We start from the raw sequence: 12,375 nt of genomic DNA, 5'->3' as shown, positions 1-12,375 counted from the left end.
TTCAAATGAGTTGAGACATTAGAAAATAGGAACACTGTTCAGAAGGGCTTCTTCTGTAACATTTAAAGAAAGAAGTTAGTTTAGGGAAGTGTAGTAATAGTATAACAATGAAGGAGAGACCTTAGCTCTGTCCTGGAAGCTTCTTAGAGAGGAAGAACAGACCACTGAAAACACCAATAACAATTAAACAGGCATTATTAAGGACATAGAAACCAGTATACGGAGACTTAAAGGTACATGAAGAGCTGCATTCAATCAAAATCTTTAATTATTGGTAATTCTTGTGTTCTTTGAAAATTTATAAGACCATAAGAACTGCTAAAAGTTTCTGGGCCTAATTTTGCAGGCACAACGTTTGGAACGGATATGAGAAGGATAATATATTACTAACTTAAGAAGACCAGATGAAAATGTGAAATGAGTTTTTAAAAAGTAGACCAACTTTAAATTTTCTCTTATGTACTTAGTATAATTTGTGCCCTTGGAATATATTTGAACTTTTTTGTTTTGTTTAAGATACCCTTGAATGTAAGGTAGATAAGAGAACTAAATGTGAAAGAATTCCAAGAGTCTATGTAAGGTCTGTTAAATACCTCTGTGTGGTTTTAACATCGTGCATAAAAAAGTGTCAGTACACTTGACACAAAACAACAATGCAGTGTGGCCTGTGACATCCCCATACCCCTCCTCCCACACCAGTCTCAGTTATTAAGGACTCATAATAACTACTTTTGTATATTTGGAGAATAGTAATTTGGTAAAGAAGTTAAGCTTCGTTTGAGTTAGACTTACTTGAGGCTAGCAACATGAACTCTGAAATTGAGCTTTGCATCATATATTAGACCTAGGACTTAATTAACTCTGATTTCAGATAACTAGTGAAGTGATTAGATTATTATATATATCCTGAAATTTTAGCTACAATTCACAGACTTACTAAGATTTACCAGAGTATGATTGTTTTTGTCAGTTTGACACAGGCTATAGTTGTCAATTGAGAACTTGCCTTCATTAGGTTGGCTAGTAGGCAAGTCTCTGAGGGCATTTTCTTGATTAGTAATTGATGTGGGAAGACTGAGTTCACATAGGCAACATTGGTTGTGGTTGCACAGAGAAGGCACGCTGAGCAAACCAGCTAGTAAGCAGCATTCCTTTCTGGCTTCTGCTTTGGTTTTGCTTTGAGTTCCTGCCCTGACTTTCCTTAGTGATGAACTGTGATCAGAATGTATAAGCCAAATAAGCTCTTCTCTCCTTGCTTTAATCATGGTGTTTTTATAGCAATAGAAACTAACACAGAAGTATTCAAAATAAGTAAGATAACTCCTCAAACTAACAATTACTGCTGTCATGTGTATTTGTGCTAAGTCTCTCTGCTATATAAGGTCATTATCTATAAATGAACACCAGTCACACTGTAGAAAGTTTGTGTGTTAACAGTTTTCCCGCCGGGCAGTGGCGGCGCACGCCTTTTATCCCAGCACTTGGGAGGCAGAGGCAGGCGGATTTCTGAGTTTGAGGCCAGCCTGGTCTACAGAGTGAGTTCCAGGACAGCCAGGACTACACAGAGAAACCCTGTCTCAAAAAACAAACAAACAAAAAAAAACCCTAAAAAACAATTTTCCCATATGAATGTTACTATGCCAGTGGCTTCTAAAGTTTTGTTGTCTTAGTTTATTCCCCTCTTTTCTTAGGAACCTGGACATGGCATGAATACTGACTTCTTTAATATCTGATTTTCTTTTCACTTATTTTTTTCTTTTTTGAGGATGTTCCAGATATTTTCTTTCAGTTCTGCTGTAATCTTTTAAAAGTTGTGATTTTAATTTTTTTAAAATGGTTTGAATGGGAATGGCCCTCATAGACTCATGTATTTAAATGCTTGGTCCACAGTTGGTAGAGCTGGGAAAGATTAGAAAGTATGATTGGAGGAAGTGTGTCACTGGGTGTGGGCCTTGAGGTTTCAAAAGCCTATGCCATTCCTGGTAGTTTTCTCATTCCAGATATTCTCTCTTTCCCCCTCCCCTTATCTTGTCAGTCCCTCCTTCCCTTTCTTTCTCTCCTCCCATCCCTCCCAACCCCTCTGCCTGCCTGTCTGCATGCCTGGTGCTTGTGCATCAGTTATAAGCATCATATACTGCTTCAGCACCATGAATGCCTGCTGGCTGCCTTCTTTCCCACCATGATAGTCACAGATTCTAATCCTTTGATAGGCTGAGCTCCAATTAAATACTTTCTATAATAAGTCGTACAAAACTGAGCCCTTAAATTCCTATTCAGTCTTTAGGAACCTGTCTTCCATGTAAACTTGAATTCATTAGCATATTTAGATGAATTTGCAAGTTATGTGCATAAATTCACCCTATGTCGGCATTGATTAGGTTTGATGTAATAGAGCCTTGCTTTTTAAGTGTGATCATATTAGTAAGATCTTTAAACCCACCCCATGCTCCAGATCTAGGGATTGAGCCTTGGACCTCATAAATTCTGTGTAAGCACTCTACCAGTAGGATATATCCTCAGCCCCAGATTTAAACAGTTTTAAAAACTTTACTGCACGACTTTGAAATTAAGTGATAAACTAGTATTACATAAAGAAATAAGTAGGATTATAAGTTAAAGTTATAAAAAATTAAATGCAGTCAGGTAGTTTGACTTTATGTTAAGTGGGTTTATTTACATAGCTAGAGGGTGGTAGAAGTTAATGTTAAAAAACAATCTGGAAGGATTCATGATTGAGGAATCTGATTTGGGTGTTTGTCATAGCTTTATTGGATAGTGGTAGTTTGTGAGCTCTGTAGGTGGTCATCAGTTGATACAGTAGCTATTTATAATCTCATTGTTGAGATAAATGCTTTTGGTTTCTGAGACCATGAACTATATATAGCTGTATGCAAGAGTCTGTGTAGATGGGTGGGAAAAGCTTTAGTGTTGACCAATGAGAAAACCATGAGGAAAACTTGATTGCGATTATGTATGTACGCATAATGAACATGGCTCATGGTATAGAAGTCTCAAGCAGGTTCTGTGGCCAAAAGGCCAGCTTTGGTGTACAGTTTGATAAGTGTAGATACTTTATGTACTCATAAAACCTCGACCACCATGAGTATATTGGCATATATTTCACATACAAAAATTTCCAAAGTTCCCTTTTGTCTTTCAGTTGCTGTATTTCCTAGAATTTTACATTTCGTTATGTCTGCCTTTTTTTAACTAGGCATAGTTATTTTGAGATTTATTCTTGTTATGATTTGTATAACTTGTGAAAAATATTCATATTTTATTGAATTTTGTCAGCTGTAGGAATATATTACAATAGTTTAGCCACCTGTCCATGGACATCCAGGTAGTTTTCAATTTTGAGTGGTTACAAATAAAACTTAGAAGAACATTTGTGTATATATAGGTTAAGTTTTATAGATATATGTTTTCATCTCTTTTCAGAAGTAAAATAAAATTAAATGAAGTATCTGGGCTATATGACCAGTGTATGTTTTATTTCTCAAAAACAAGTTGTCTTCCAGAAGAGTTTCCAAAGTAGTTATACCACACCAGTCCTTCCACAGATGTGAGTTGTATTTCATATACATGTCTCATCAGTACTTGGTATGTATTTATTTTATGTATACATGTAGAGGTCAGAGGACAACTCAAGTTGTTTCTCTGGTACCACCTTGTGGGATCCTTGAGTCAAATTCAGATCAGCAGGTCTATATGCAATGTTTCTATATGCTGAGTCACTTTGCTGGCCTGTGGTCAGTTTTTTGTCTAGCCGACCTGAGATCCATTGTCATTTTAATTTGTATTTTTTAATAATTGATAATGTTTAATATTATTTCATATATTTCATTTTATCTGTAGATAGTTTTGTTATCATTTTAAGAGTTTAATTCATGACCTTGAGAACTCAGAATTATTTTCTCAGTGGTTTTTGTTTTTCTTTAATGGTGATTTTTGTAGAACATTTTTTAATTATGTGGTCAATGACCACTTCACTCAGATACAAATTTTTCTTTTTGTTTCTAAAAGTTTTATAGTTTTAGGTTTATGTCTTTGGTCTATTTTGAGTTTACTGCTGTCTAGACCAGAATCCTGTTCTTTCCAGTTCTAGAAGTGAAATATCTATTGCTTATCTATTTCAGTGCCATTGATAAAATACACTTCTTCCCTTTTACTGCTTTTGAACTCTCTTCTCATCAGAGTTGAGCATATCCTATTCGGCCAAATCTTTTTCTGATTCGTCACTTTATCTGCCACTCAGACATCATTTTCAAACACAGGTGTTTCCTTCTACAAATTAATTTTGCCTTCATTGTTTGGGATTAAAGGTATGTACTAAGGACATATCTGTATTCCAGCCGGAGGGATTAAAGGTTTGTGCTAATGCTGAGCCACACCACTAGAAACAGGTTTTTCCAGTAAACAACACAATTTCAAGGTTCACAGTATGATCAGCACCAGCCCTGTGTTTTTAGACAAATTGCATTTAAGTAGTGGTATTATTATATCTTCACATCATATTACTGTAATTATCAAAAACATTTCGAATATTTATCTGTTGTAAGGTTTACAGTTTCTTGAGATACTTTTTGGTCTTGTTGGAATAATTCTGACCTCATGAATAAGTTAGGAAGTTCTGCTTTTTCAGTTTTATGGGAAAGTTGCATAAAGTTGGTATTATTTCTGTTTGAAGTATTCATCATGGAGCCAGCCATCTGGAACTGGAGGTTTTTTTTTTTTTTTTTTTTTTTTTTTTTGGAATGTTTTAAATTATAAATTCAAATTTTCTTAATACACACAGAGCTAGCTGTTCAATGTGTCTGCATTCTTGAGTAAGCTGTGGCAGGTTTGAATTTGTAATTTTCCCAAGTTGTTGAATTTTTTGGAGTGAAGGTTTTTTTTTTAATTATTACTTTCTTATTTTTTGAATTTCAGTAGACTTTGAACACACCATTTCTGACAGTAGCCATTTGACTCTTTCAGTCTTTTCCCATGTGACTAGGGTAGACGTTTCTCAACTTTACTGATCTTCTAAGCTTTTGCTTCATTCATTTTCTTGGTTAGCCTTCTGTTTTCTAATTAATTTTCAGTCTGCTCTTTATTAGAGGGCTCATTATTATAGGGAGTCAGTGCTGCAGTTGGGCCCCTAAGTGCTACTACACTGTCATGCCATAGCATAGCGTTGTGACATGTCAGGTGAGTTTTAGTTTTATTATGTTTTGAATTTCAAAATTTCTCTTTTTATTCTTTTAGATAAAGGTGTTTATTTAATTTCTGAATCCTTATTTTCCAGATGTTTTGAATTTTAATTTAATTCTGTTGTAATAAAAAAATACTTTATATGATTAACTTCTTTTAAGTTTATTGAGATTTGCCTTATTGCCTAGAATATGGTTTGTCATTGTAAATGTTTGTGTCCACATAAAAAGGATGATTTTCCTGCTGCTGTTCTGTGAGGTGTTCTATGTCAGATCAAATCAGCTGATAGAAATCAATTAGAGATTTTAATAATACTGTCTGCTTCCTCTACTAAATATTGCAGTAAGGCTGAGAGTATAGCTCAGAGGTGAAGTGTGCACTTATACGTGGGGCTCTGAGTTTAGTCCTTAGTACCATATTATCTAAGCAATCAAGTAGGTAAATATAAAAATAATATAAGGGTGTTAAAAAAAAAACCTTTTGTAATTGTGGGGTTAGCTTTTTCTCATCAGTTTTTGCTTTGTATAATTTGAGTCTGATTATGAAGCAGAAAAACATTTGAATTGTGGTATGTTCTTAATGAACATACATTTCCTCATGAAAAAACTTCCTTTTTGAGCTCTGCTTCACTGTTACAATGACCACTGTTGTCTGTCATTGAACTGATGCTAGCACAGTGCCTTTCTTCATTCTGTTATATTGAGTCTCTGTACCTTCATATTTAAAGTGTGTTTCTTGTAGACAGTATAGTTAAGTTTGGCTTTGCATCCTATCAAATAATCTCTGTCTTTTATGGTGTAGATCATTTATTTACATGTAAGAAGCTTAGGTAATTTGTATATGAATAAGTCTGTTACCTTAATATTTTCTATTCTTTTTTCTTCCATCTTCTCATTGTTTTTTGTCACCTTTTGGATTAGCTAGTATATGTATGTTTGCCACAACTAATTGTGTATGTGCTTGCACACATGGATATGTAGAAGCAAGAGATTGATGGTCACTGTTTACCCTATCACCCTTTTCCTTGTTTTTTGAAAAAGGATCTCTTTACCGAACCTGATCATCCAAGGAACTTTGAGATCTACCCCACTTCCAACCCTTGTGGTTGCAGACACACCGCTGAACTTGCCTTTTACAAGTGTGCTGGGGATCTCAACTTCGGTTCACATACTCTACAGCAAAATATGTTTATCCCCTGAGCTGCTGTTCTACCAAAACTAATTGTGTGTGTATGTGAGTGTGTGTGTGTGTGTGTGGGGGGTTGTTTTACTTTAGTTTGTAACATTTTAACTAAAAGTCTTTATTGTATGAATAGCTGCTTTAACATTTACAGTATACTATCTTTAATCTGCCTTCCAGCAATTTCCCACTGCTTATGTATTACAAAAGTCTCACAACAGTGTGCTATTAATTTTTCCATCCCAATTTTGTTCTGTTGTACTCATATGTATGTTATAAACCGTGTGCCATATTGTTAGAATTATTGTTCACATTAATCTTTTAAGAAGATTAAAACAGTAAGAAAAATATTTTTCCAATACAGTTACTCGTTTCAGAGTCTCTCGTTCCTTGAATAGATCTACATTGTTACTTAGCTTTTTTTCCCAGGAGAATTACTTTCTTTTGTCTTTTAAATAGGTATACTCATAATAAATTTGCAGTTTTGTCTTAAAATGTTAGTATTCTCATTCTGTTTTTGAAAGATAGTTTTGTTCTAGACCAGTAGGAACCTATTTATTGTTGCATTTTACTTTAAAGTGTATGGGCAACTTACTGTGTATATTACGTTTGTGGCTTTGTAATTTTCATCAAATTTGAGAGAAGGCTAGACATTTTTCTTCCATATTTTCTCTTTTCGTTTTCCTTTATGGATCCCATCCAAGAGGTCATATTTGGATTTGATCCACACTATATTCAAGCTCTGTTTATGTTGCTTCTTACAGGCTTTTGGTGGAGCTTTTTGGACAGGAGAATAACTGCAGTTCTGCCACTGCTCTGGCCAGAGGCAGGTACTGGGAATGAGCTACTTTCTTTGTCACCTATATCAGTTCACAAGGTGCACATTCTTTTAGATACAACCTGGAGCAGAGCTTGAACTTGCTTGTTCTTGTTCTTTACCTTACACATGCTGCTCTATCTTTAGAGTGTTTCCTGATCTAAAATTATTTAATCAAATAGGGGAGAATGTAATTTGTCTTCTGTAACATTTAGATTTTTGAAGGCTGATTCAGCATACATCCTTTTTGGCTTATAAAGAAAAAAAAATGGTTCTATGTGATGACAGTATTTACATTTATTTAAAATCTAATCAGTTTAGAAATGAAGGCAATATTCAGTAGAACACTTAATAGTCTTTGTCTCTCTGTCTCTCTGTCTCTCTGTCTCTCTCTCTGTCTCTCTGCGCCCCCCCCCCCAGCTAAAATGTCTTATAAAAATACTTTTTCAATTAATTATTCTGCCTAACCCTTATTCAAACTGAACATTTAGCCTTTGTCTTTAGCCATAGTTGTGATTGGACAGTCTATTAAATTACTAGGTCACATTTAGGAAATTTGCTTTCTTGTGGTTCAAAATGATTAAAACTTAGCAGTGAGAATAATAGAGGGTTCTGCTGCCCCCATATATGATCCTTCTATTAATAAGCACTCCTTTTTTTACTTCAGAAATCAGCCAGAAATTCTGGTATTCCTATTCCAGTAGTAGAATCTCTTGGTTCTATTTGAAGAAAATGATTATGTTCTAAGAATATAACTGCCCCCTCCCTTTCTAGAAGGAACATGAGAGTGGAAAATTCTTTTCTTCATAAGGCGTATGAAAAACACATGACTGATAATGGCTAACAGACTGCCTTTATTTCTCTAGGAATAACTAAATCTGCTTTATCTTCTGTACCTGTAATCTCTGTTATAACAGGATGGTGATTGATTTTCATAGTAAAACAAACCACAAAAATAACAAAAGCAGTATAGTTAATAAAGTAACAAAAAAGATGACCTTGAGTCACTACAGAATTTAAATCAGCTTTTGGAATTGTAAGATTGCATTTTAACTATTGTCATTTTGGTAAAACGAAAGCACTAGAGTATAAAGAGGACATTAGATGAAGCAAGGCTTAGCTTACAGTGTTACTACTGTGTTGGCTAGTATTGTATAACTAACAGAAGTTTGAACTTTTCTTTCCTCATCTGTTATAACTAAACAACTAACATTTAAAAAGTGCATTGTAGCAGCTATGATAACCCTTTTGTTTATTATACTTGATTTATTCTTAACATCAACTGTAGAAAGTAAATAGAATCTTAGAACTTACATCTTAAGATAGGAGACCTGTTTCCAGATATTAAGTAACTCAAAGTATTATGTAACTATTAAGAGAGTTTGAGTCTGATTCTATTTCTGTAAAACCATAAAGTACCTTCTATTTCTAAACTATGCTATACAATATTTTTTAAACTCTTAAACTGTCACATATACTTACTACATTGCTACATTTTCAGATTGTCTTGACTCTGGTTCTGGTTATTACCATTGCTTTTTCTATACCTACCTGGATTGTAATCTCATTGTTAATTTTTTATTGTTTGTTTCCATTTTCATTATTAAAATTTTACATATTTTTAGGTACTTGTGACAAACTCTAATCTAAATTTTTTAATTATATTTATCTACCCATTTATTATTTTTGTGGGGCTCACATGTGGATAGGTGAGAGAACAGCTTTGCAGGACATGGTTCTCTCTTTCCACCATGTAGTTTCTAGGATCAGTCTCAGGTTGTCAGGCTTGGCAGCCAGTAAATGCTCTTATCCAGTAAACCTAAGTCAGCCTTCTAACTTTAATCTAGTGGCTTTGTCTTCATCTTTGGAGATTCTAAAATATTTGTTGTCTTACCACTCGATTAGTAATTATATATTTGTGATGTATATATTTTACATTTAGAAGTAAGTTATTTATATTTCTCAGTGTATGTATTATTAATGTATTATTGCTATATGGATAAGCTCAAGAGAGCTTCTTTTTATTGGTATTTAAACTGATAAAAACATGTTAATACTAGATTTGGCACTCTATTGTCATTTAACACATCATTGTCTCTAGTGTGCATATTTAATAATACTGGGAGTGAATTTTGTTACTAGACTATTTTAGCTAAAGGACAGTATTCTCAGTTGCCTCTCACAGTAGAATTTAGTCTATGTAACATTTTCTGAAATTTTTTTAATTCTCATATTTTACAATCAGAAAGTAAAATAAAAGTTGAAATCGACATAGTAATAATAAGTTTATAAAAATTCTCTAAGTGTTTTCTTGGGGGCTTGTTTGATAGGGAGACCAGTTATTTTGCCCAAACCTCAGTTTTTATTTATTTATTTTTTTTATTTTTTTAGTGTTTTAGAATTTGGTGCTCTCTTCATCTAAGATCCTGTTACAAATAAATTTAAAATACCTGTATAACTCCTGTTACTAAGCGTACTTGTATCTTAGAAGTCAGTTAATGCCATATATGATAGTGAATGCCTGTAGTACCAGTACTGGGTGGCAAGAGAGGGTAGGTCTCTGTAGCAAGAGTCCATCTCTATAAAACAAGACAAAACAGTCAGTTAACCTTTTGTGGCTTTAATGTTTTCATCTATAAAACATTAAATATGTTTTAAGCATATACTCCGGAATTTGTCAAACGTAAAGGTTCAAGGTAAATCAGATTTCAGAATCAAAAAGTAACATTTACTTTTTGTACTTTAAAATATCAGTTGTATATTAAAGCATGTTTTCACTTAAAATACTTTGCTATCCTTGTTTTTATCCTGCTTTTATGATGAATTTTCTTTTCTAACCTGTCAGCACTGCCTCACGTGTTGCAAAGGGAGGAGTTGACCACACCAAAATGAGTCTGCACGGTGCTAGTGGGGGACATGAGAGATCAAGAGATAGACGGAGGTCAAGTGACAGATCACGAGATTCATCTCATGAGAGAGCAGAGTCTCAGCTCACTCCTTGTATTCGAAATGTGACTTCACCAACAAGGCAGCATCATACTGGTATGTAAGATCCTCCCACCCTACCAGTCCTGTCAGCAGTCAGCAGCCTTTTTACAATTGTGATGATGTTCAGTTGTGCATAACACTTGAGTAAGGTTTACTTCATTGTTATAATTCAGTTATTTGTATTTTAACTAATCTTGATACTTAAAAAGACAGCTTATTAAATCAAGCATAGAGGTTTATCTTAAATTTAGGAGCAGTCTTATAAAAGAAGTAACATGAAAAGCTTTTGAATTTTTGATAATACAGATTTTTAAGAGAAAAACTTCAAGTTAATTTTTATCTAATAATTGGCTTATTATAAAATAGTAGTAAGGTAAATTATTGCTAGGGTTCTTTGGTTAATCATGCTAACAAAGTAAAAGAATAACCACTATGGGATTATTTGTTCTGATTTTGACAAGTTTTCAAATTTAATAATAAAAATAGACAAAAGAGAAATATATTTTACTTTGTTAGCAACTTGGTTCTTCTCCTTCCTTCTTACTCATACATGAGCACTGTTAGTCCAGGACAACACACTGTATCACTGTGAAGTACATAAATGTGCCTAAGCAGCATGAAATTGTTAAAGTTTTTTTTTAAACTTCCTCATAGGAAAGATATAAATAACTAACTTTGATTTAGGGTTGGTTTATAGCTTCTTCCATGATCATCTGTGCTTATCATGCACGTTTGCCCTGGGTTCAGACTCTACCACTCGTGTATGTGAGAACATATTTAGACTGCAGGTATATACAGTTTGCTGGTAGAGGACTAGTTAAGCATGTTCAAGGCCCTTTCGATCCCCAGCAGGTCCCACTCCCAAATTGACTTAACTATACTTGATAGTATCTGATAATTTGAGGTAAGTCAGAGTCATTTAAGTTAGGTCTTATTAGGCAGAGAAGTTGACAATATCTAACTTGGTCATTGATATGCAAAAATGGATAGAAGTAACAAAAAGAGTTAATAGTAGCTTCCATGATTCATTGAGTTCCTAAGAAATGAGAACAGAATACAATTATTTTATCACCCCAGTAAATTTTGCTTTCAGGATGCTACCAGCCTTGTGGAAACAGGAATTAAAGGAGGAGGATGTCAGAACAGCTCTGGAGCTATAGCAAGCCTAATTATACAATCAGCATGCTGTACAGAGTGTTCTAAGTAGCCTGAGTCATAAAGACATTTGGCAAAAACTGATGAGACAGAGGTACATTTTTAGGTCACCTTTAAATTTTAGCAATCTAGCCTTTAAATAAAACTTACCATACAATCTTTATTTCTCTTTTATAGGGTATTAGAACATCTAAAGAAAACTTTAACAATATTTTCTATCAATAAAAATAATAGATAATAATTATATGGCTAATAAAAGTGAGGCTAGGAAGAAAATGTATCAGCTGAGCAGAGTGGTGCAGTCCTGTAAACCTAGTACTAAGAAGGCCAGCAGCAGCTACGAGTGAAGTCAAGGCCAGCCTGGTCTCCATGAGACCTGGCCTAAAACAAACAGGAAAAAAGCAGTATACCATTTGTTGCTTAATTCTGCAGTAGTCATTAAAGTTTTGTAGTTTTGTTTGTTTACTTATTTTTGTCCCTGCTGAATTTTTTCTTTTCAGATCTTCTTTTTATGAGAAAAATTACTGATTTCAGTATGATGTTATTAATGCAACATGTTTCTACAGTTGTAGTTCATGTTCTGTATAGTGGTAACTTTTTTTTAATAATTAGGACTGTCTTAAATTGTTATTCTCAGGCTGAAGAGGGGGAGCATGTGTAATCTTAGTACCTGGAGGCAGAGAGTCATGAGTTTGAGACCAGCCTGGGCTGTGTAGCAATACCCTGCCTCAACAACAAAAGCCAAAAGAAACCAATAATAACTCTGTCAAGTTTGATATTCTAGTTAACCTTTCACTAATTTTTCACATCTATTTGACTTATAAGAATATTTTGATTTTTGCATATTTTTCAGTGGAATGATAATGAAAGATTTACCTTAACTTTGATATTTGGCTGGGTCAACATCAGTTAGCTTAAATATTTTAAAAAATTTTTTATGGTTTGGGTTTTATTCTTGTATTTGTTGAAAAGGGTATTTGAAATAGAAAAACAAATTCTGCAATTTAAGTGAACTTTTCTATATTAGACATTTTAGAAGA

General features: G+C 33.9%; 1 protein-coding gene across 9 annotated transcripts in view; it reads left to right on the top strand.

Moving 5' to 3' along the window:
- The window catches only part of Btbd10 (BTB domain containing 10), a 63,426-nt gene that overhangs the window by 32,659 nt on the left and 18,392 nt on the right, over positions 1 to 12,375 (top strand). For 5 of the 9 annotated variants that reach the window (XM_034515211.2, XM_034515239.2, XM_034515221.2 and 2 more), the window contains one exon: positions 10,038 to 10,234. In XM_034515211.2, the coding sequence (XP_034371102.1) occupies positions 10,038 to 10,234 (197 nt within the window). Of the gene's footprint in view, positions 1 to 7,139; positions 7,206 to 7,231; positions 7,253 to 10,037; positions 10,235 to 12,375 lie in introns of those variants that run through there. The other 4 variants (XM_076941112.1, XM_076941104.1, XM_076941139.1 and 1 more) reach the window with 2 other exon arrangements.

Source organism: Arvicanthis niloticus, chromosome 1, assembly GCF_011762505.2.
Source record: "Arvicanthis niloticus isolate mArvNil1 chromosome 1, mArvNil1.pat.X, whole genome shotgun sequence".
Taxonomy (NCBI): Eukaryota; Metazoa; Chordata; class Mammalia; order Rodentia; family Muridae; genus Arvicanthis; species Arvicanthis niloticus.
The sequence above is the reverse complement of the archived record's forward strand: the minus strand, read 5'-3'. Positions and strand labels throughout refer to the sequence as shown.